The following is a 24,913-nucleotide window of genomic DNA, read 5'->3' on the forward strand; positions in this document are numbered from 1 at the left end:
TACTACAAAAGACATATTTATTTTGCTACTCAGCCTAAAAACAAAACTTTTCACCCAATTACACGCCTTAATAGCCACAATTTTATCTACGTAATTTTAAGCTAATTTGAAAGACTCCATTTCTAGTTGTCAGAGAAGAGTTGAAACTGAGGCAGCAGTTTGAAGGGGATAATTTAAAAACCCATCTCCCTGCCTGGAGACACCTCAAGAATTTCTACGCTCACAAGGTAGGTGACGTAAGAGATTTGGGGAGTTGATCAGTGCCACTCTTGGTGAGACATCGCGGACGCAGGCCGAGCCGGCTGCGGCGAGGGCCGCGAAGAGTTAACCAGGGACCGAGCCCCCCGCACGGCGGGCGCCCCGCGTGTTCCTTCCGCCCTCGCGTCCCCACCCTCTCGTTTTGGCAAGGGATTAAAGTGCTCCCCCCTGTGGCAGCAGTGACCCAGAAATGAGTTTGATTCACGCAGTCCTTCCTCCATAACAAGCCAAACGCCCGTCCGAGAGTGCCTCCGTGCGTGAGTGCCGGGTGTGTGCGCGCCGGCGAGAGCAGGGGCCCGCCCGGCTCCCCGCCCGCCTGCCGCGGCCCGAACTCATGCGGCGCCGAGCGAGCGAGCGGCGCGTAGCCCAGCGCCTCGGCCGAACCCCTCCGCAGCAGGTACGCGCGCGGGGCCGCGGGGGGCGCGCGGGGTGGGCGCGCCGCGCGTATGTCCGCGCGTGTCCGCGTGTGGGTCCTTGTGCGCGTCCCGGTCCCGCGGCGGCGGCGGCGGCGGCGGTGGTGTCGGCGGCTGCAGGACGAGCCGAGAGGCTCAGCCATATTTGATGGTTTTGTTGCTTTGCTCGGGAGTTCTCGGGAGTAATTTAATGCCGAAGGTCGCTGCCTAGTGGAAATAATATAGTACGTCATTAATATGGCGCCAAAAGATTGGGTTCTCGATATGTAGCGAGGAGGGAGGGAGGCAGCCGCCGAGCGCAGCGTTACTATCCCACCAGTAACTTGGGCATTGCCGGGGCGGGGGCCAGAGGAGGAGGAGGAGAGGATGATTTTTGGATCCTGAGAATTGATCTATGTTGGATCAGTAAGTTTTATTATGATTATTTTTCTCAATTTTGGGGGGGGGCTGAAGACTTAGAGCTTTTTCTTCTTTTGGATTTGTGAAGAACATACGGTTTTTCAGGTGGATCATCAATTAAATGTGTTCAGGAGCAGAAGCCCAGTTTGGTTGGCTTTAGTTTATAGAATTTTTTTTGAAAAGCAAAAGTGCATTAGGCTGCATGAAAGTGGAAAGCATAGTAGCAACTTGGTAGACAGATGGCAATGGCAGAACGCAGGTTCGCGTACATACATGAATCCAGAGTGTGTGTGACCGTGTATGTGGTGGGATTATATTTGTCCAAACATAGGTGTGTGTAGGTACATCTGTGTGTGGTGGCCGCAGCCCTGGCTCTTGTCACCGCGTCACCACATGTCCAAAATATTCATTGCATCAATTCAAGGGCAGTGAGCAGGGGGTGGAGGGACAGCTTGGCAATTAGATTTTTCTAAATTGAGCTCCACTTATCAGACCTTTTACTTATAGCGACACAGCCTGTAAAGTAAAACCCTTCATCGATGAAATTGGGAAGGAGTTAGCATTGGTAGAGCAAGGTACCGATTAATCATGAACTTAAAACGGATTGCAAATTGCAACCTTTGGCACCATCTGCAAATGGTGGGGGTGGGAGGGGGTTTCTGGGTCTCCTTGCTGCCTTAAATGAACGTGCAGCGTGTTCCCCGGGACTGCAAGTTGCAAAGCCCTTCAGTGCACGTGTCTTGTGCCTGTGAGTGTGTTTGTGAGTTGGGGGCTGTTGTTCGGTAGCCAGCAGGCTTTCCGGGTAGCTCTACGTTGGCTTGCAAATGCGGGAGAGGGATGGAATGTGGAATGTTGACCGGGGAACCGAATCCTGTCGGAACGGTCCCATTTGCTGGAGAAATTCGATCCCTTCCACCTCCTTCCCGCTCCCCCCGCCCGCCTTTGGGCAGGAGGCGGGGCTGAGGACGCGGCTGCTGCTCAAAGTGGCGGAGCGCGGCGGCGGGAGGCAGGTGCACGGCACCCGCCAGTGGGGGTGCCTCAACTTCCGCGGGCGTTTAAATAGCAGCCTCTCTCCCCTCCCACCGGTAATAGGTGACCTGGCGGCCGAGGGCGGCGGGGGGAAGGGACCGGGGAAGACCCGGGAGCGAGCCTCCGCGGCACGTGGGCAGGTGCTGGGTGGCCCCGGGGCCAACTTTTGTAGCCCGCCTCTGGCGTTTGAGGAGAGGCGGCTCAGTGTGGAAATGGGGGCGGGCGGCGGTCGAGGCGCTGCTTCTCGGCCGCGGCCGGAGCGTCACCTAACGGTCCCAGCAGCGCTGCCGGGGCCCGGGGAGGGGGGTTGCGGGGGCAGGGACGCCTGGCCCGGCGCGCCCGCCTCGCACAAAGCCTGCGGCGCGGTAGTGGGCGCCGCGCCCCTGCCCCGGGAACGGCCAGAAGCCCGACGCGGTCCCCGCGCCGGTTCCGGCGGGCGGCCGCAGGCGTTTGTTTGTTGGTTCCGCGCCGCCTTCCTCGCCGGATGGCTTCCTGTGACAGAGGTGATACACAGTTTCCAGAACTGTCTGGGGGCGGGAGCCGGAGCGGGAGCGGAGCCCGCTGGGGGCTGCTCGCCGCCGCCGCTCCCATCTTAAAACCGTTTCTCGCCTGCGCGCCCGCCCCAGCCTGAAGGTGCCGCCCCGGAGGGGTTTGGGGAGGGGGACGGCGCGGCCGTTTCCAGCGGCGCAAGTGGCTTCTGGACGCGAGGGAGCGTTTGATTTGCAACTGGGGCCAAGCGGATTGGTGCAGCTGGCGGCGGCGGGGCGGGAGGAGCGGCGGCGGCGGGGGGTGGCCACTTTCAAATGGAGAGGGCGGCGGCGGGGACGCCGCTGCGGAGGGAGCGGGGCTTGGTTGCGCCACGAGAAGGTGTCATCACTGCACCGGGGCTAATTCCGGCGGAGGTGCCGGGAGTTACTTTCCCCTCCTCCCGCGCTGTTGTTTCTGTCGCCTCGGGAGGAGGAGGAGGAGAAGGAGGAGGAAAAGGAGAGAGGGAGGGGGCGGCGCCGCGCGGAACCGCGGCCCTGCGCACACCCTGGCGGGCGGTGGGAGTCGGGAGTCGCGCGGTGCGTTCTCGGCTGCGGGGCGGCGGCCCAGCTCCCCCTCCCCGGAATTCCCCCGTTTGCTGGGATCCTCAGCTTTTTCTTCCCCCCCTTAGCACACTGCCTCCCTCCCACACGGGCTCCTCATCCTAGCGTCCTCCACCTCGGCTCTCTCGGTCCTGGGTCTCGCCGCCTATCGGGTCCTTCCCCCACCCCAGTTCCCCTGGCCCCGGGTTTGCCCATCCCGGGCTCCCCCTCCCGAGCACGCGGGGGAGGCCGCAGTCCCAGCTCCTGGTGAATGCTGCGAGCAGACAAAAAAGCGGGCGATTTAAACGTGCCTTCGAAACCCGTTAGGAATGCGTCGTCACCCGGAGACCGTTTAAAAGCAGCTTTAGCTGGCTTTCTAGGAACGAGGAGGCAGGCGCCCCACCTCGCCTTGGCGGGGGCGAGGGTCTGTCGCCCTCTGTTTACCTCGGCCAAGAAAGAATTAATTTTCCTTTTTGTAAAATGATAGCTGCCTTGAATAACTTGAGACAGCTACGTTTTTAGGAAAGTGGGAATGGATCTGAGATTTCCATTAATGGGAATGCTTAAGAGTTTTTTTCCCCCCAAAGCTTTTTATTAGGTGAACTATTTTTCCTTTTTGTAATACCCGCTGTGAAGGCTAGCTCTCTAGCTACTTGTAGCTCAAGGCTAATACCTTTAAAAGCTAATGAACTAGTTTTAAGATGCAGAGAAATTATTTTCTTGAAACTTGATTTAGGTAGTGATTAACCAATGGTTAGGAATTTTGTAGTAAGTTGCATCTTGATCAAATCACAGCTAATCAAGTTTTAATCACTTCTAGGTGGAGAAAGGAGGCATTCAATGTAACCATACTTAACACTAACTCAACACTTTTGATACAGTAATTTGTTGTAGGTGGGCAACATGTGGGGGGAGATAAATGGGATGTTCTGTGGGTAACACTTTTTAGCAAATACATGCAACCTGGAATTTTTATTACCCTTTTATCCCCAAATCTTAATCCCATTTATTGTCACTTTTAAGTCAGATGACTTTCTGAATGGTATTTTGCCATCTTCCTTAAATTTGTATATTTTTGTAAGTGTATTTGATCTGGCATCTTCATTTGAATGTCTAGAACAAATATAATTTTCAGCTATTTAGAGTACGCACAGAGTCTACAAGGAGCTTTTTTCTGTTAGCCAGCTTGGTAAGTGGTTTTTTTTTTTTTTTTTTTTTGTAAGTTTTAGTATCATCTATTACTGGGACATGTTTATATTTCCCTATTCAGCCCCAAAATATAATAGAGCAGATTTGTCTGAACCACTGTCCATAAAAGACCATTTATCAGATCTGGTTGTTTCCCTCAAGTAGATTTCAATCTTTAGTAACTTTTTTGATAGTATATATGACACTGGGGAGATAAGCCTTTGGAAATAAAGTCAACTGGATTGAAAAAAAAGCTGGAAATCAAAATAGCATTTATTGTAATTTGGAAATTTAGATTTGGAGATCATCTGTTTGGAAAATAGATACCTGATGTATTTATCCACAGACTTGTTGGAAAAAGATTTACCAAATGTGTGTGTGTTAGTACTGAGGGGGCTGGAACAGTAAACATCAAGACATCAAAGACTGGTCATGTCCTGTATCTTTAGTGTTTGTTGGAAGTGAAGAGGAGGCATATGAATCTGTCACAATTCTGCTTGCTTCTTTACTTCGGTGTTTATGATGCTCTTTCCTGTAGTTTAGTATTATGAGGCACCTGTTACACCATTACAGTTAACGGTCTATCATAATTTGCATTATAAAACCTGTTTTCCCACAAGGTTTATAGAATAGATATATTCTATATATCGTGGAGGAAAATATGACAGCAAACATGCCTTCCTTTTTATTTGGATTGGCATTAAAAAGTTTGGCTTGATTGTTAAAATAGAGTTATATCAATTTTAATTTTAAACTTCTTACGACCTCCTTGTCCAAGCTTTTAATTTAACTTAGCAAATTGGCACCATATTCAACAATTTTTTTTTTTGCATTAAGGCTGGGTTTGCTTGGAGTTGTTAGTTTCTTAGAAGGTATCAGAAGCCTAGTAGCAGCCTTAATTGGGAAAGTATTTTAATTCCTGAGACAGGTAAGTTGTTTCCTTGAAAGTTTTAGTGTATTTTCTTAATTTTCAAGATCTTGCAGTATGTTATGTGATCATGCATTTAAAATTTGGACAGGTACTATGTTTATGTTTGTAGGATATAATATCTGAGAAAGATGACACTTAATTGAGAATCTATTTTTGTTTACTTAGTGTACTTCTCATGCAAATACTTTGGTTTGTGATCATGAGGGTGTGTACAGTATTTTGATTTTTTTTTTTTTTTTGCAGTTGGTGGCTCTGATGAACAGAGTTACTCTGCACTCCTAATAAATGCAGGCATGGTTTCGGAGGGCCTTTTTACCTGCAAGTAGAAATGACACTTTGAAGTTCAAGGTTGAGTGTCATGAGACAGAACTGAGGTGATTGATGCTAGACTCTGGCCATGTTGTGGCCTTTTTCTAGCCTAGGACTTGAATGATTATGTCTTTCCTCACCTCAAAGTAACAAAAATATAGATTACCAGACTTGGAATGGAAAACTTAGTCAATGGGGAAGGGGCTGTGTATTTTCATTTTTAATCGTTTATTAATGGTATATGATGTTCACTCAACAAATGTTCAAAGACTTAAACTTTTGATTACTTTAAAACCAGTTCAGTATTTATGCTTTTGCTTTTGGTTCTTCAGGTAGAATTAAGTCATAATAAGGTCATTGAGGACAGTTCAATTAAGTTCGTTTTTGAAACGTTAGGCTACTCTTTTGGGCTTATGTGTTGAGGGAATTAAACTACAGTTTTCTCTTGTTTTGAAAGCACTCAAAATTGGCAACAATATTTTAAAATATTGATCATTTAATGTCTCATGCACAGATTTTATTTGAAATTCATGACATTTAAGAATTTCTAAAAAGTTAAGATTTCAGTGGTCAGGGTCCAAACTGAAGGATAAAATGGGCATTTTTTTTAACTCCTTACTGCAGGATAAGGAGCAAGAAATGGCAATATTAGTAAGTTGCTTGAGGTTTACCTGCATAGTTGCTTTTGTTTAGCACAAATTACACTAAATACAGTTAAATTTTTCTTAATTACTCACGGTCATTTTTACAAGCATCAGTTATTGCAGTGGAAATGTAATGATGCAGAGGTTGAGTTCTGGTGGCTGATAACTTCTTTAAAGTTGGGCATACTTTTGAGACTGAAACCTGTGGAACCTCTGCCCCAGAAAATGTGGGTGGCATTGAAATTTGCATGCCCTTTCCGGGGATTCCATTGATTCTCTTAAGTGCATCCTTGGATTCTAGTGTAAGTATTTAAATTCTGGTGACTTCTTTTTTTGATTTCTCTCTGATCCTTTTGCTGTCACTGTTACCATGTATTGTAGTTAAAAGCCTGTCCAGAATAGTCATTTTTCTGTTTATTGGTTATCAACTTCAAAATCGGATAAGAAGCTTGTTAGAACTTTTTATAACTTAGTGTATGCTAGCCTCAAAGGTTTTCCTTTGAGAAAACTTCATTGCTTTCTAGATGGGGCCTTTAAGTTGCTTAGACTTAGAGCACTGTTTATCCTCCCCCTCCCCACACCATTTTTTTCTCCCTTTTGATTCTTGCCTATTCTAGTTAAGGCCTTTTTTTCTTTTTCTTTTTTTTTTTTTTAAGTTTTAAATCTGATTCTGAAATATTCGTTTCAGAATATTTCTCCTTTGTGGTAATATTTACATATTAGTGAAATGTATACATCCTAAATGTACAGTCGATGAGTTCTTTTTTTTGAGACAAGGTCTTGCCTGTTGCTGGGCTCAAGCGATCCTCCTGCCTCCACCTTCTGAGTAGATGAGACTAACAGGCTACTGGCTACTTTTTTTTGTTTTTGGTAATGTGGGGGGTCTCATTATGTTGCTCAGGCTGATCTCGAACTCCGTACCTCAAGCAATCCTCCCGATTCAGCCTCCCAAAGTGCTAGGATTACAGGCGTGAGCCACTATTCTAGTTAGGAACTTTTTAAGGAGTGAGTGTATCTGATCTTTAACTTTGTAGGCTTTGAGAGACCAGGACTTGGTGATTGATGTACATTTAACTAAACATACATAATGTTGGTTTATAAGCATCATACTGCCAATCTGTTGATTTATAGGAGGGCTAAGTAAACTTTTTCTGTAAATGGCTGGGTTAGTCAATATTTTAGGCTTAGTGGGTCATGGGTCTGTCACAACTGCACAACTCTGTAGTTGTAAGTGCCAAAGCAACCATGGACAAAAGGTAAATGAATGAGCATGGCTGTGTTCCAATAAAACTTTATTTATGGACATTGAAATTTTAATTTAGTGTAATTCTTATATGTTATGAAATGTCTTTGACCTCTCTTCAAGCATTTAAATATGTGAAAATCATTCTTAATCAAAAGCTATACAAAACCCCCTGACTTACAGTGAGACACAGCCGTTACCTAGATATCTGATTGTTTCTGCTGGTGGCTGAGTTCTTCCTTTCTCACGTAGGAACCTGAAAAAATAAGTTGAGATTAGAAGTTTGGAGGGAGTTGGCTAAGCTGAGGGCTGTGGTTCTTAACTCTTTCGGTTCGTAGATCCCTTTTGAGGTTAGGATGTGTAACATGGGACCTTGTGTACCCAGCAAAGAACACCTAGGTAGTCTCATGCCCTTGTGTACCTGGCAAAGAACACCTAGGTAGTCTCTCAGGAGACCAGGCTAAGAAGCCCTGCAAAGGGGGTATGCATTATAAAATTGGGTTCTTCTGTAGAGGGAGATAATGTCCAGTAGGTTGTATGTGCCACACTGCCACACCAATCGGAAGTTAGAGCCTGCTGCACCGAGGACTTACATCCCTGTGGTATTGCTCAGGGAACTACCAACACGTTCTTCTTCCAGCTCTACCTTTTGTGTGTTCCACTAGGCAGAATGAATGGCATATGTAACTGTCTTCACTCAGGTTGCCAGGAAACCATGTTTCAATTTGCAAGTTAACAGACTGTTGTTCATTGATGACATTTTAGTTCTCTGCTCCCTGATAACATATCATGGCCTTAATCTTCCAGATAACCTCTTTTTAAATCCCCATAGACATCCAGGAGGAGGAAGCCTATAGACCAGGCATCTGGGAGAATGTGGCTGGCAGGGGAGGAGAGTGCCCACCCACCTTATTTTAAATTATCTTTGAAATCTTCTCTAGCATTGCAGTTAGGATTTTATGGGTTTCTTTTGGGAAGATTTCCTGTAGACCCAATCTATGTTGTGATACTCTTTTCAGCATTGGCCTTAGAGAATATTTTCCAGATCTTACTGCTAAGTTTGAGACCATTTTATGTTTCCATGACCATAATAACAAGCCTTGTACAATTGTGATGAAATGCTTGTTTTTATATGTAACTCATGATGTGTAAATGCAATTTTTGTTAAGTGTCATCTAGGTATTCCAATACACAACATTGCGAGTCTCTTGCTCTTTTTTAAAACAGTACTTTAAAAGTTTTTGGTGACGTAATATTGTTAATGGTAACTGATAGTTTCTGACAACTGGCTATAATCATGGAACAAAGTTCCTCAAAAACAGCTGCATTTCAATCTGTGCACAGTGTAATTGTCATTAATTCGTTGAGTCTGGTTTCTGCAGAAGCTGCTTTGTATACCCTGTATAAGAACATCTGGTTTGAGCATTTAAAAATCTTTTAAAATTACCCTGTAGACACTTTGTATTTATTGGCTTATACCACCAAGGGTGGAATAATGGGTTTTAGAATGCTTTCCCATCCTTACCTTTACTATTCAGAAATTACCTCCTGTTAGCTAACACTTGGTTTTTCTAAAGTGTCATTTTTTTAATGAACTTTTAGAGTTTGACCTGAAGATTTGTGGATTTGTGTGTATGTATGTGTGTGCACTATATAAATTAGAACCTGGGCCAGAGACCTCAAGGCAGAATGAAACACAAACTTCTGATTTTAATGAAATGCTATAGAAAATAAACTTTTATTTTCACATATTCTGAAGAAATTAGTCTTACCTTAGTTTTCCCTGATGCATTGTCAAAAATGTATGAGAAAAGGAATAGGACATACAGGGCAAATAGGCTTTATCTCTCTGTTTGGGTTTTAGCACTGTGTTAAGAAGTGTTCTGAAGTCATCTATTAACCACGTGTGACATGGGTAGAGGCAGTGGTATATTTGCTATCCACCTCTGGAATGTAGCCTTTTTATTTCCATTTTTCCCCAAAATAGTACTGTGGAAATGAATAAGAAGTTGAAAGGTACTTATTTTTTTAAAGGTAATTAAACTCTAGGTTTCTGGTCTGAGTTAGTTTTTCTATCCTTATTTTATATATATACACACACACATATATATATTTTTTCCCTGATTCTTTCACATCTTATTGCATATATTTTAAGTACCTTCTACTGTCACTGGCTATTTTCTTTTAGAAACTTTTCTTTTGAAGTTAATGATGACCTAATCAAGCAAAGTGGGAGAGAATAGCATTTTTATGGCATTACCGTATTACCTTTCCTAATTTTCCCTTCTGCGCCTTTCCATCAGGTATTCTTTTAAAGCAAGACAAGCCTTTGTTACCCTATCTCTGGAAGGAGGTAGAATATACATAGTTTATTGATGGCTGCTCATTTTAGGCTGGTGCTTTGCATCAGGCCAAGAAGTTGTGCTCCTGGGGTCTTTTATATAGTGTGGAGCAGGGAAGAAAGGTTTTGAGTTTTAAATCTTTACTATTGTAAGTGTAGTAGAGGATCATGGTAAAAAATTAAAATCATAATAAAGGTCATAAAGAGAAGTAAGAGTTCCCAGCTCGGTCTGTCTGGAACACTTTGGTCACATTTCTCAGAGGATAACCACTATGAACCTTTATCTTCTTCTAGAAATTTTCCATTAATATATAAGCAATTGATGTATGTATTCTCTCTCCTCCCTTTTATGTATAAATGGGCATACACACACACACACACACACACACATCTTTCTCCCCACAGTTTGCCTGTTTTTTCTAATATGTCTTGGGCATCTTTTCATATGTGAGCATATAGGTAAATCTAACAGAGGAATTCTGTGCTGATGGAAATAGGGATGAAAGCTCTAGATTGGAGGCCATGATGCCTTTATTGTTTGGGTGTGAATTCATTTACTTCCATGTTAAAAAAAAAAGTTAAAAAGTTAAGAAGTTAAAAAATAGAGGCCAAGTAGAAACGATTGGAATGTTTTGTCATAGTTGTTCTTATTCAGTTACTGGCTCTTCTTAATTGAGTCAGCAGTTATAGAGACTTGGAAAGGGTTTAATAGATTGTCTTAGGGCTCATAATCAGTGATTGGATTACTTATAAATTGTCAAATAAGAGCTGCTTGTGATTCATTCAGAACCTCTGAAATTTATAAATTCCTTCAAATCTTGAAAAATGCTTTGATTTTTAAAATCTGAGTTAAAAATAATTTGTAAAGAATTTACAGTCAAATAATATGTCATAGTCATAGCACATGGGCCTTATTAGTAATGTTTATAGGAGTAAATATTATAGTTATGATTATCTGGTAAGTTACCATAATTTTTTTCTTTTGGGGGTGGTTATTTATTGCTAATACAAACTCTTTTCAGCTGAATAGTTTCAAGTTTGACCCTCTTTCCAAAGATTCTATACTAGCTTGGGCAGGATTTTCTTTAAATATGTTTTGATGTATGACAAAGAACACATTTTACAAGTTCCATGTTTTTCTTGTTGTTGAGATATTTAGACAGGGTTAAAACTTTAATACTTAAGATCTAAGCTGTTTGTCAGTTAACTCAAATTTTTGACTTTTTGACTAGATGGAACACTTTGGTTAAATTGAGAATCCAGGTTTGAGTTATAGTAACAGTAGTATTTTTAGACTCTGAACATAAGAATTAGATAATGTTGCCAATTTGAAAACTTCATTTATAGGTGATTAACGTTTGCTTTAAACTGAGGTAAGAAATCAGCTGGGTTTCCATCACATTCAGAGACAAGTGGACAGGTTTTACTGTAATGTATAGATCATTATATTTGGGTACTTGGAGAACTGTATACTCCATAGAAGACACAAAAGTGACCTATTAAGAAAATGTATTTTTTTGACGGGGGGTATTCTATGATTAGGAATTTAGGAATCAAATAATCAATTATATAGTGTTTTCAAAAATAATATTCAAACTATGTGGACTTAGCAAAAAGAAAAGAGTTGCTTATTTTAAAGTATTAATACTTTATAGTTTTTTAATGTAAGACCAACTGGTTTCTGATAATACATTCTATAGTACAGTACATTTAGGTATTAGATTTTAACTATTTGACAGAATAGAAGGACACCAATAAATGTAAAACCAATGTGATAGAAGTTACTCCAATTAAAGGTCACTTAGATATTAAAGTAAAAGCTTCTCATTCAAATTCAGTAAAGCTGAGTGAGCATAGGATACAGTTTATGTACAGGAACTCAGTCATTCATCCAATAGATTATTTTAATACATGACATTGCATTGGGTGATGTGTGTAAAAGAAATATGTAGAGGTCTTTAATTGGGTATCTTCTAGAACTTCTTGAATGAATTAACAACGAAAACATAGTGGATAAAATTGATACTTTGAGGGAGAAAACCAGTCTTTCTACATGTGAGCCATAAGATAGTTAAGATCACTAGGGTGTAATTCTTATTATAGCTGTAGAGTTTATGGCCTGATAAACGGTCCTTGTTCTACCACTGAGAGTAATTCTAGTAACTGGACAGTTTGTTTTCTTCAAATCACCCCTCTTTCTCAGGAATAGATTTGGATAAACATCTTCAAAGTTTTAATCATCTTATTCTGTAAAAGCCCTTCACTCCTTGTTGGGGAGGTCATTTCTCATTCTTTCTTAGAATCACATACCAGTCATGCCTCCCTGGGACCACACCCAGGTCACTGAACTTGCTCACTCAAATTCCTGGGCCACCTTAGGGATGGGTTCTTTTGGTTTGTGGCTGCTCTTAATCTGTTGCATGCAGACTTTTCCCAATTTCAGTGTGAGGAAACGTAAATTTCAAGGTTTTTTCAGGTACCTTGCTATCTCATATACAGATGAGCAGTGATCTGGTAAATTTTATAGCACTTAGCACACTGAAGCCACTTGTCTAGTTATTTCCTTGTTCTTACCCCAAGTAGACTGGGAGCTCCTGGAATGTAGGCAGGCATTCCATATCTTATTCACCGACCATATTTCTGGCATCTAACTCGATAAAATTTTCATCAAATTAATATGTTAGCTAATGTACCACATTTTGACAGAGGGGATCAAAGGAGAATGATTTGCATGTAATTAAAATAAGGGGTTTGGCCCAGTGGGTAAAGAATGCACCCACATTCCCTGAGAAGATGGTGCCTTGAGCAGCCGCCACAGATGCCCAGTTGTCTTGGTGCATCTTTCCCTACAGTGGGCTGGTCACGCCAGAGGATTGTTACTTAACTGAGCCAGCCAGGATCTTTGGCCAATGACCGCCTCTTTTTTGGCCTCTCCAGGCAATGTTATGTTTTTGATCTGACTTCTTAGGTAGTCTTCCTCTTTTTGGGCAAAGTCCCAAATGCCCACTAATTAGTACTGTTGTCTCTAGCTGTTATGTTTCTCATGGTAAATAGGCACTCCAGGATTCTGTAAATTGGCTCACTTTGAGTCAGTTTTAATGAAATTCAGACAATGTCAGGATGAGCCATGTTAAAGACTGGACCCAGAGTTCTGGGAGTGTCTGTTATAGCCACTCTGGGAGGCCTTGTTTCCAACCAGCAGCTGGCCCTTCTCTGTTATATCTTTATGTCATATTTAACTTGAGAGAATCTCTGTTCTCCAGAAATTATTATAATCTTTAGAGACACACATATATGGAAATGTTTAAGTCACGACGCAAGGCAGTTGATTGAATGCTGACAAAGACTCTCCTTTGACCAAAATTTAGTCAGGCTCCTTTGAGTCTTCTACTTGACCAGGCCCTACCTTGGGCTTCCTTCTCTGTCCTTGTTGAATTCAGTTTGAGCAATAATCCTGTTAACTCAGTTTAGGGAAAATTCCCCACCTTTGGTATCTGACCACCTTCCTGTCTTACCATCTTGGCCTGCATTCAGCAATAATCCTATCAAGTCAGGTTAGCCAGAAACCCCTTATCCTTGACGTTTCTGTTTAGTAATTTTCCATCCACTGATGCTACCCTGCTTTGGTTATATTTGTCTGCCTGTCCTTATTGGAGTCCAAGTTGAGTCCAGTCTCTGCCCTGCTGCAAGACCCCATTGTGCATGGTCCCTGTACCTGTCACCATGGTCTCTGTTTTAACATGTGTCATGAATAATTTTTTTGACTAATACTGTTAAATAGTACATCGAAAAGCATGGTGAAAAGTTCTAAAAGGAAAACAGTTGAACTGAGTGGTACAGAATGTTAAGTGCTTGGAGTTGGGAATGGCGGATGATGTTCAGTGGTTTCAGGCTGAGCTCCAGAAAAGAGGGACTGGGATAGGTAGGGAGGAAGGGGCAATAGCATTAGCAGAGACTGAGAACTGAGGGAAATGGAAGTGTTCGGGGGAGGAGGCCTGGCCCAGCAGAGGCAAGTTAGGCGTTGGGGCTTGCTGGGACTGTTGCTTGGGTAAAGCTGGGAGGAGTAAGAAAACCCCTGAGTTTCTGGCTGCACAGGTTGAACTTAGACCTATTTGCAGTGTGGAGTAGAGATTTGCATAGAGAGTAGCTTGATGAGCTTGATTAGTCATAAGGATGATTAATTTGTTATAAAAATTGGAAATGGGAAGAAACTGTAGGCTTGGAGAATGGAAGGGCGCTTAAAGCTATCTGGGTTGGGTGGTTGAAGACCAAACTTTGGGGTTGTAGGGGGATTTCAAAGGGTCATATGTTATGAATCCATAAACCTTGGCAATTGGATATAAGGTAAGAAGGGATGTATATAAGTAAAGAAATGGGCAAATAGTAAGATGTTGAGTATGAAGATGCTGCCTAGAGCAATATGCTAAGTTATGTGTATATTAAATTTTACAGTGTTTTGCCCCAATTGTGCTCCCTTTTCTGGCTACCTCCCCTTTGTTCTTCAGCACTCAGCTCAAAATCCTCCCTTGACTCTGTCAACCTCCTGTGTTCGTGTAGAACTGTGTGTTTACCACTGTCAAGCACGAACAATGCTGGATTCCTGTTGCTTACCTGTCTCCTCAACTAGGCCAGAAGCTCCATGAGGTCAGGGACAGTAATTTTCCTCCAGCACCTCCTAATGTATTAGGTATGCAGATGTTTGTGGGATGCTATTACATTATACATTATATGCTATAATACATTATATGCTATTATGTCTTCTTGGTGCTTTCTCTGGAGTGTTGTGAGTAGCCTTTTAATTGATTATTACTTATCCTCCTACCATCTAGATAGTAATCAGCCATTGCCCTAAAAGAGTCAGGACAGGTAATGGTGTTGAGGGCCCTCTGCTTTCCCATGCTAGCTTTTAGTGGGGCAGATGTTTGCAGCAGACAGCCGCTGTATTGTGTCTTGAAGACAGTAACATGTGCTTTGATTTTCTGATACAGGAAGTAACCCGGGGTGAGATAAATCTGCCTGATGTCAAGGTTTAAGTACATTAGAGCCACAGAGGAGGAAACTCTGCAAGCACTAACCGCCATTACTGTGCCAGGTTCCCTGGAGAAGCAAAGTACAGCATTCTCAACCTTCATTACTCAAGGTCTTTGGGGTGGATGAAAATGGAATTCATTATAAAGAAAATACTATTTTTACTCTTCTTTTACATGTATGGTTTTGCTTGAGAGAGTATTTATGTGTTTAGGAGCATCATTCTATTTTGGCCAGTGCTTATTACATTTTTCACTTAGTGACTGTTGAAGTGCTTTCTCAGGGAGTTGTGTTTAAAAGCTGGGAGGAAGGCACTTTGGGTCAAAAAGATTCTAAATTCTTTAAGCTATTCTGTATAGGTAAATTTAAGTTGTCTGAATCAATGTAGAGGCAATAAACATTGTTTTCTTGTTTCTAACTGAGAAGTATTTTTATGGGCTTTCTCAGCCTCTTATTTCTCAGTGTTCTCATCTCTGGTTATTAAGTGGCAAACTGCATTCTTCTTGTTGTGTTCCATCACACTGTTACTTTTAAGGAATTCCTCTTCAAATAGTATTTCTGTTTTTGGTTTAGTTTTTTTGAAGCTCTTTTGTGATATAGACTTTGGGGAACCGAAACTGTTGTTAGGAGTGAGTGGTCTTTTGCCTTTCCCTTTTCTCTTGACCCCTTGTTGGATCCCAAGGGGAGCAGCAGCACACCTTCTTTAGAAGGTTGGAGGAGGGTTCAGCCGTCAGCAGTTGGTGTGTGGGGCGTGTCCGCACAGGGCAAGGAAAACTGATCATTTCAGGTAGGGAGTGGGCCACAGGTATTTGTTGGCCATGGAGACTTTTGGCTGGAGTGGGCTTGCTCCAGTTTGAGTTTTAGATTGCTGGGTGTTAGAGTTATGGGTGAATGGGGCTCTGCCGAAAGTGGGTGGATTGGGTTTTAGGATTGTGAACCTGCCTATGGTATGAAACCCCCAGCCCACAAAGTGTCCTTAAGTTTGTGACCCAGATCAGGACTCAAGTCCAAGCTTTGTCTTGGTAAATTCTTTTAGTGGTTTTTGAAGAATCACTTGTTAAACAAACACCTATAAACTTTAACTGGGTTAATTTCTCAGGAAGAAAATATAAAATATTGCAATTGTAGATGAGGGGCCTGAGTACTTGAGTGAATGATACTAAGTCCATTTCATAAGTGGAAACAGACTGCATTGTACCATAGGAAAAACTGCTTTCTTAGGTTCCCTTCAGGGGGTGCGCCTGCGAATTAAAATGGCAAAAGACAGATTATAGGAGAAAAGGCATAAAAACTTTATCAATGTTTTTATGTGTGGGCAGAGGGGACTTCACAGAAAAGAAGTGAGAAACCCAGAAAGGGTTAGACCTGGGGCTTATATATCATTTTAACAAAGGGTAATAAGTTGTTAAGTGACTAGACAAAGGAAAAGGGGCTTTGGGCTTCTAGGGGGTTAAATTGTGGAAAGATGACAAGGAAATGTATGGGGGAAACTAATGATAGATAAGGTTATATATGCATGAGAGTTGAACTGATAGACACCTTTGCAAATGAAATTTCCTTTGCAAAAGGGAAATTTATGCTCTGCCTTCAGTCAGATGGGGCAAGGCAGAGAGCTCGTCCTGTGTGTGCTCTGTCTTTATTGCCGTTAGCTCAAAATAATCCTTGTACCAAAGTGGCATATTTTGATCACCTTAAGTAAGGTGCATTTTCTGCTCTTTTGACTGCTCTTTTACAGGTTCATTTAGAGTGGAGCTTTGGTTTTTCAATTATTTTCTTGTTCTAGTACAGTGGTTCTCCACATTTTTCTCCACTATTCCTGTGTGCCACACTTACATTGGAAACACAGCACATTATACATGTTGTGATTATTGTGTGGCACACTTTCATTGATAACTATTCCTGTGTGCCACACTTTCATTGGAAACACCACATTGCATTTTACATGTTGGGATTCCCCCAATGAAGAGGAGGTTGGGATGTACTTTTCTGAGGGGGTGGAGGGATAGGTGTCAGGCCACCATACTTTTTCTGACTTGGAAAATGCTGTCCTTCCTCTTTGGGAATCATTGACCCGGGACTAAGATCACAGCCCTAAAGATATCAGGGTGATCAATAATTTCTAGTTTGAAAAAGCTTTTTAGTTTTGTTCAGAGAGCTGCCCTGTGTGAAAATATAACATCTGTGTAAGTCCAGTGACTAGCCATTTCGTCTCGGTCCACTGCCCTCTTTCCTAAATGTAGTCTTTCTCTTAAGGATAGTGCTAGAGTTCTCTTACCAGTAGCTACCTGGGAGGAGTTGGCCAGCTGGGCTGGTTATTTGTATAAGACAAACTGATTTCTTATTTTGGCTGGATTTTGTTGTATCCATCCTGAAAGGAGTCAGGGTGAGGTGGAATGGAAATAGTATTGGATTTAGAATTAGAAGCTCAGTGCTCCCAGTATGACCTTGGAGAAGTCACTGGTTAACCTTTCCTTTCCTAATGTAAAAGGGAGAGAGATCTAGAGCAGAATTATGTGATGTCTGTGGTCCTTCCTGTTCCAGCTGGGAATTGCTGAGGGGTTGGAGATGGCTAGAGGAAACATTTGCATTCTTATTACCCCATTTGTTTTGTTTCTAGACTAGGTTATCTGGCTTTTAGGATTCTTTTAGCAAATTTTGCCTGAGAAGCATAATCATGCCCAGTGCAGCATAGATACTCACACATTCAGGCACAACTCCACCCCACCCCCCACATACAAGCATAAAATATGAATCTGTCTGTAGTGAGGAAGCATAGTACAGTGTTCATTGCTGTGGATATTTTTCTGAAGTGCTTGTCACCAGTCAGCTAGACTCCTGGAGTAGTTATAGTAATAATGTCACAGGGGTATAGAAAGAAACCTGGTACCTTTGGGGGCCCAACTGATACGTGACTTCAACACCCCTCCCCCTCCTTTTTTAACCTAGTCTGTTAATGATTGCACCTAATTATCTTTGGTCTTTTTACTGTTTACAATTCAAATACTACTTAAAGCCTTTTGTTTGCTTTTGTTTGCTGTAAATCCTGGGCTGCCATCTGAAGCACAACTTGATGATTGTGTATTATCATCTTGGGTTAAGTGCTGTCTCATTGCTTTGCAGGCTGCCTGCTGTTTCCCGGGGAGATCATGAAACGAGGTCGCCTTCCCAGCAGCAGTGAGGATTCTGACGACAATGGCAGTAAGTCCTGCTTTGTTGTTCTTGGAGCCTACCAAGGTTTGGGTCAATGTAAAAACATGATTTTTTAATGTAATGCTTTAAATAGCTGAGGCCCTTTGCATATCAGGCAGGTCAGAGAAAGCCAAGGCCTGGAGAAACACATCTGAGTGTGATACTGCAGGTCTGTAACCAGATCTTACCGGGTAAGGTTGACTGTAGGCTGGCATTCCTGAGGCTTCCTGTTTGTTATCCAGGGATGAATGATCCAGTTCCAAGAGTCAGTGGTGTGTCTGGTTTTCCTAAACATCATTTATGGTACTTCACAGTTGCTCTTAATGAAAAGGGAACTTAATCAAAACCAGGTAATCATTAACTAGTTCAACTGGATACAAGGAGAGATTGAGGACTGCCTAGTGTGATGTGAAATATTGAGTACAGGTACTTAATAGACTGCAAGTCCCTACTCTTCACTTGGTTTCAACATAAGTGTATTTAATACTATTGCTGTCTGTATCTCAGCTCTTTGGCAACCTCATATTTTCACAGTGCAGCTGAGAACCAGAAGTTAGTTGGCTTCCAGGCAGTCAAAATAAATGTCACACAGTGTCTGTGTATTGAGAAGCTAACAGACTACTCAGGGAAGAGCTCTCCTTAGATAACAGAAGGGAATTTTGTACCTAGCACAGTGCCTGAGCTTTAGCTCATTAGCTTATGTTTTACATTACAAATTAAACTCTGGAAACCTTGAAAGAATGCTTGCTGTGCTGTGCAATGGGAAAGGAATTGGGCCTGCTTTCGAGGAACTCAGCTTTAGACACGCGTGAGAATAGCTCTGATATGAAAGTCATCGGGGCAGTAATAGAGACGTCTTTTCTCGGTTTGCTGGGGAAACAGATAACATGCAAATTCAGAGGAGGGGAGGGCCAAGGAAATGAGGAGATGAAGGTTGGTCAGGTCCTGAAGGATGAAATAGTTTTTAGGCAAATTAGGGTTGTTTTTAGTTTTCTGGTCTCTAAATTTTAGCAGATTAAAAGCTGCAAATTATTAATAGAAGGCAAGGCTTTGCTGCATGCTGCAGGGGCCATGCTGACCAGGGGTGGGTCCAGGAACATGAAAAACAACTCATGTGGTATTTTGGTTGGCGCTTGGGTTCAGGCGTGGAGCAGTAAGAACTAGAATGGGGGGTTATGGGAGGGGTATCAGGGGTGAAAGGTTTGGGATTCCGAGCTAAGGAGTTGGGACTTTTTGGGGCAGGCAATGGGAGTTGCAGGGGAGGGAACTACTAGATGACGGGGAGGGAGTAGGGGCTTCAAAGTAGAGGGAGAGGTATTGAGGGTCTGTCCCCAAGTGCAGGCAGGTAAAGCCACCTGTTGCAGCCTTTGGGAGTACCACCTTCTGAACTCCTGAGGCCCTCATTACCTGTTTTCTCTAATGTTTAGTTTTAGGCATTTTACTCCTTGAGGCAAAAACATGCTCTGGTGTTTCTTCTCTGCCTATCAAAGTGTCCTCATGAGTTATAAATACTCAGTAAATGTTTGCTGCTTGCTTGAGTACACAATTTTGTCTTGCAGTTATTTAAAAAAAGTCTTGCTTTTTAGGTTTAGTATAATCAGAAGAAGGTTTTATTAATTACCTCCACATACAAGTAATGCCCAATAACAGGCTAAGAGTCCTGTTTTTTTTCCTTTGGGCATTGAGCAACAGGTGTATGTTCACTCTGTTTGCTCTCCTCACTGCCTGTCTTCCTCCTTGGGAGAGCTAGGTTAGAAAAAGTTCTCCTGGAATGTTTTCTCAAATTTAGAGTCTTCTCCTTTCTGGACCTGGAAATGTTCTAATCTGGTGCAACTGAGGAACTGAAATTTTATTTTTTATTTTAAGAGATGGGTTCTCGCTCTGTCATCTAGGCTAGAGTGCAGTGGCAAGATAATAGCTCACTGCAGCCTCAAACTCCTGGGCTTAAGTGATCCTTTTGCCTCAGCTGGGACCATAGGTGTGCACCCCCCCACTTGAATTTTTCAATTTTACTTAATTTTAATAAATTTAAATTTAAAAAGCCACATGTGGCTAGTGGCCACTGTATTGGACCATGCATTTCTGGACTCTGGCCTGCTCTAATCTCTCTTAATTGTCTAGAGGCTCTTAGTAGCCCAAAGGCCCTTGTGTTCATCAGCTCAGGATGCCGTAAGGAAAGTTCCATAGCCTGGGTGGCGTAAACCAACCGAAATTTATTTTCTCACAGTTCTGGAGGCTGGAAGTCCAAGAGCAAGGTGTTGGCAGGTTTGGTTTCTTCTGAGGCCTCTCTTGGCTTGCAGATGGCCTTCTCACTCACTGCGTTCTCCATGGTCTTTCCTATGCACAGGCATCCCTGCTGTCTCCCTGTGTGACTAAATCTCCGATACACACCACTCAAATTGGATTGGGCCCTACCCCAACAGCCTCACATTAATCACCTCTTTGAAGGCCCTCTCTCCAATTATAGTCACATTTTGAGGTATTGAGGATTAGGGCTTCAAAATCTGAATTTGGGAGTGGGGGACACAATTCAGCCCACAGCAGCCCCTAGCAGATGAAATACTTCATCTAAAAATGTATTTCCACCTAGAACTCTGGTTAGAGAGGAAGGAGAAAGAGAGTGTCCAAAGTCCCCACCAAAAGTTTGTTTCTCAAAGGTCACATGTTTGTGCTGACCTCCCGCAAGAAGCTGGGGGTGGGGAATTAAGATAAATATTTCTAGGTTATTGGTGGGTTAGCCTAGGGTTAGCCTAGACTGTTACGCTCAGTTCTATCCTAGCCCTGGGCTAGACATGACATCTCCTGGTTGGAGGAGAGGAATGATGGTTGCTAGTAGGAGGTGGCAGCCACCCTGTTGTCATACCTTTGGCTCAGTATAAAGAATATATTGATGCTTTATGGCTGTGCTGTCTGTCCAGGCTCAGTGATTTGATAATTATGGTGGGTGATGATCGCTGTAAACAAAGGGCTCTCAATAAGAACTCCTGGGATGCCAGGCCACATAAAAATATGTGCATATTCATGCCATGGAACACACCCCTTTCTGTCCTCTCTGAGGGTGGCTGGTTCACAGTGTAGGCCCCTGCCACCAACCCATTTATTTGCCCACCAACCCATTTATTTGCATTTTGGAGCCTGTCCTTTTGTATACCTGGGTGGCCTGGGGGGGTTGGGCGAACCTTTTATATGTGCATTCAAGTCCACAAAACTGGAGCCCTATTTGGGTTAGCTGTTCCTCCCTGCCCTCCCTCAGCTACCCTGGGCACTTGGAAAGCCCTGCTTACAAGAAGGGTGGTCTGTGCAGTAGCCACACCCCATCCTCTCCAGCTTGCAGGCCTGACAGAATTTTGGCAGCAGTTCCCAGCCCAGTGCAGAGCATGTCCAAGTGGAGGAGAGGCAGCTGCAAACGTCAGCTTGGGGCCACAGCACTGGCCACAGCCTTGGTTGGGCCCTGCTGGCCTCTGGTCTGGAGTGCTTTACTTTGTTTTTTGGCCTGGTTGAGGGGAATACCAGTGTGGTATTTACAGTTGGGGACGGATGGGTATTTTCTGTGCCAAGTACAAGCACTCATCCAGCTGCAGTCATAGTTGAAGCCTTTCTCCAGGTGCTCTGGAACCTCGGGCCTGCAGTTGGATGGAGTATCATTGAGGTGTTTGTAGGCAGCGTCTATAATTGCTGGGCCCCTGGGACTGGGTGGCCCAGCCCGTCTCTGAAGTTACACATTGTGCCAGGGCGTGCCCCAAGGAAACAAGCCCTTGATTTTCTGCTTCTCAGGCCAGGATTCTCTGTCCTTAGGGGTTTGGGCAAATGTGGAAATAGGATCTACCAGCTATTTTCAGCATAGTTGACTTTTGAACAACTTGGGGGTGTGGGGTATCTTGCCTCCCCCCTCCCCCAACCTCCTTCCCCCACACAGTTGAAAATCTGTGTATAACTTTGGACTCTCCCAAAATTTAACTACAAATAGTCTACTGTTGACTGGAAGCCTTACTGTAAGATAACATAGCTAACATATATGTTGTATGTTACATGTATTATATTCTGTATTTTTATAATAAACTAGAGAAAAGAAATAAATTATAAGGAAGAGAAAAAATATATTTACTGTCCATTAGTGACTCATCATAAAGATCTTCATCTTTGTCATCTTCATGCTGAGTAGGCTGAGAAAGAAGAGAAGGGTTGATCTTTTTGTCTCCCAGGTGGCAGAGGCAGAAGACAGTCTACGTATAAGTCATGAGTGGATCTGTGCAGTTTAAACCCATGTTGGTCGAGGATCAACTGTGTTTCTGAAACCTAAAGGAGATTTCATTTTATCTTCAGTAAACCTGCAGAGGCTAATTAAAACATCAAATGTCCTTTTTTAGCAGAAATCATACATTTATAAATTATATATTTATATATTATCTTATGCCAGTTAATAGCTTTGATCAGCATCCTAGTATATATTTTTTTCCTATAAAAATAAGACAAGAATTAAATAGTACTTGCTGGGCGTGGTGGCTCACGCCTTTAATCCTAGCACTCTGGGAGGCCGAGGCGGGTGTTTCATTTGAGCTCAGGAGTTCGAGACCAGCCTGAGCAAGAGCGAGACCCCTGTCTCTACTAAAACTAGAAAGAAATTATCTGGCCAACTAAAAATATATATAGAAAAAATTAGCCGGACATGGTGGCGCATATCTGTAGTCCCAGCTACTTGGGAGGCTGAGGCAGTAGGATCACTTAAGCCCAGGAGTTTGAGTTTGAGGTTGCTGTGAGCTAGGCTGACCCCATGGCACTCTCTCTAGCCTGGGCAACAAAGCGAGAAAAGTAGTACTTAGTAAATATTGTTTGTTGGCAATTTTTTTCCCCCCAGAACATGAGGTCTTTGGCTAGGGTAAGTTATCCAAATACAAATGGTGTTTATGTTGTTTTTTTCGGTGGTGGTTTTCGTATTTGGTACCTCTCAAAGATACAGAGGGAAATTGGTTCCATTCTTTCCTTCAGAGAGGATGACAGAAGTGTGCTGATACTGTTAAGTTTTTCCTGAAGTTGTGAAGCAGGGCTTCTTGTTCTGTCTGACTTCCTAAATTTCAGGGCTCTGTTGGCCTCTCTGTGGGAAGAAGGCCTGGAGCCATGCACCCTGTGGTCCCTCCCTGGTCTCCTGGTTTCCACACCTGAGCTCAGCTGGAAATACTTCTGTCTTCCCAGTTTTCAGAGCTGGGCTCTGCCCCTTCCCCTGTGATAGTGAATGGGCAGAAAGGAGAGTAGACTGAAACTGAAACTATTTTCCCAGTTGGTAATGCCTTAGACTTGGACCTCAGCAGGAATGGTGGGTGACTATGATATGTTTGTGCATCAGTTGGTTGAAGGCCCAAGTGTATTTTAGTATGTTGAAACATTTCTGGGCCAGTTCTTTGAATGTATATATGATGCCTTTGTTTGTTGGAAGGTAGAAGTGAGTTGGGCCGTAGAGCTAAAGCTATACTGGGATAGAAGAGCTTTGGTAGGTATAGGGTCTGTCCCTGATATAAATGGCAGTTATATTAGATGTCTGTCTATCAGGCAGTTAAAGCAAATAACCAATAACTAGATTAAATTTGCTTAATTTCAGATGAGAATTAACGCAGCACTGCTTTGCTTGTACAAGGATAGCTGACCTTTAAGTAATGCACAGGTGTGTAGGTCAGGTCTGTGCACCCTTGCTGTGATAGTGGACTGGGGGACTCCTTATGTGCTGATCGTAAGCATCTTACTTTGTTAAGCTGGTTTAACACTCCTAAAGACAGATACCAGCACATTATTTAGTGTCCAGAGGCAGTGTCTGAGACAGGAGGCTAGCAGTTTGATCAGTGGTGAGGTTCTTTCGTAGTTTGCATTTTATGGTGCTGTGAACACCAGGACTGCTATTCATTCCAATTTCTGAACCTTTCATGCATGGCACAACATGAGAAGCATATCACATATGAGCTACCAAATGTGGAAGGTGTGCAATATGTATTAGATTTACTCTTGAGGTTTTCTCTTATTTTAGATCTAGGGCAAGACAGCATGGCTATTTTTAATATTTCAAAGGGGAGTGTGTGAGATGTCTGTGTAACAGCACCAGAAGGAACATTATGCACGGGCAGGTCCATGTTCATGTTGTTGCAATCTATGAGCCTTTTATAACTTTATATTAACCCAAAAGGTTCTGTTTTAGTGGAAGTTTGAGATATTAAAAACAAGAGAAAATGTTTTTTCCCCCAGTTATTCTTTTCATTGTTTCATATAGTTAGAATTGTTCATACATTGTCAAGAATTTTAAGTCACTTGTATTTGTCACTAGAGTGGACTTAACTTTAGGTAATAATCTTACCTTGTGAGTGGCAATAAAATAATTTTAGACATTATTTCCAAATTTTTAGAGTTCCCAATTCCCCTCCTGGAAGCAAAAAAAAATTTTTTTTTTTTTTTTAATACTCTACAATGGCTTGGGAATGACTTTAGCATAATCTTAGCACACAGTTTTTAACAAGTGGCTGCTGTTTTGCTATAGCATAAATCACTGTTTTCCTGTCTTTTTGGTGTTTGAAATACTCTCATTTCTGGTTTGGCACCGCCTCCCCCTAAAAACTTTCTAAAAAGTGTTTATAACATAACATTTTTTTCCATTTAAAAAGGATGTGAATTATGTTTGTTTTGATAACATTCCAGGAGCTTCCTGACCACCGGGGAAATGTCTGGAGAGAGCATGGTTGCAGAGAGGGGTGTAGGTGTAGCAGTGTCAAGACATTCGCTCGAAGTCCCCATCCTGTGGGTGCTCGTGAATGTGTCTGTAGATGTGGGTGCAGCAGTCCAAGAAGGAAGCAGCAGCCCTACTGATCTGTCTTTAAATGTATTACCGCTTTATTTT

General features: G+C 42.8%; 1 protein-coding gene across 7 annotated transcripts in view; it reads left to right on the plus strand.

Annotated features, from left to right (window-relative positions):
- Nucleotides 1-473: 473 nt before the first annotated feature.
- Nucleotides 474-24,913, plus strand: part of JADE1 (jade family PHD finger 1) — a 57,645-nt gene continuing 33,205 nt past the window's right edge. For 2 of the 7 annotated variants that reach the window (XM_069492919.1, XM_069492924.1), the window contains exons 1-2: nucleotides 474-655; nucleotides 17,971-18,048. In XM_069492919.1, the coding sequence (XP_069349020.1) occupies nucleotides 17,997-18,048 (52 nt within the window). In that variant the 5' untranslated portion in view covers nucleotides 474-655; nucleotides 17,971-17,996. Of the gene's footprint in view, nucleotides 656-753; nucleotides 1,077-2,028; nucleotides 2,156-2,604; nucleotides 2,733-17,970; nucleotides 18,049-24,913 lie in introns of those variants that run through there. The other 5 variants (XM_069492925.1, XM_069492920.1, XM_069492922.1 and 2 more) reach the window with 5 other exon arrangements.

Source organism: Eulemur rufifrons, chromosome 18 (assembly GCF_041146395.1).
Source record: "Eulemur rufifrons isolate Redbay chromosome 18, OSU_ERuf_1, whole genome shotgun sequence".
NCBI classification, from domain to species: Eukaryota; Metazoa; Chordata; class Mammalia; order Primates; family Lemuridae; genus Eulemur; species Eulemur rufifrons.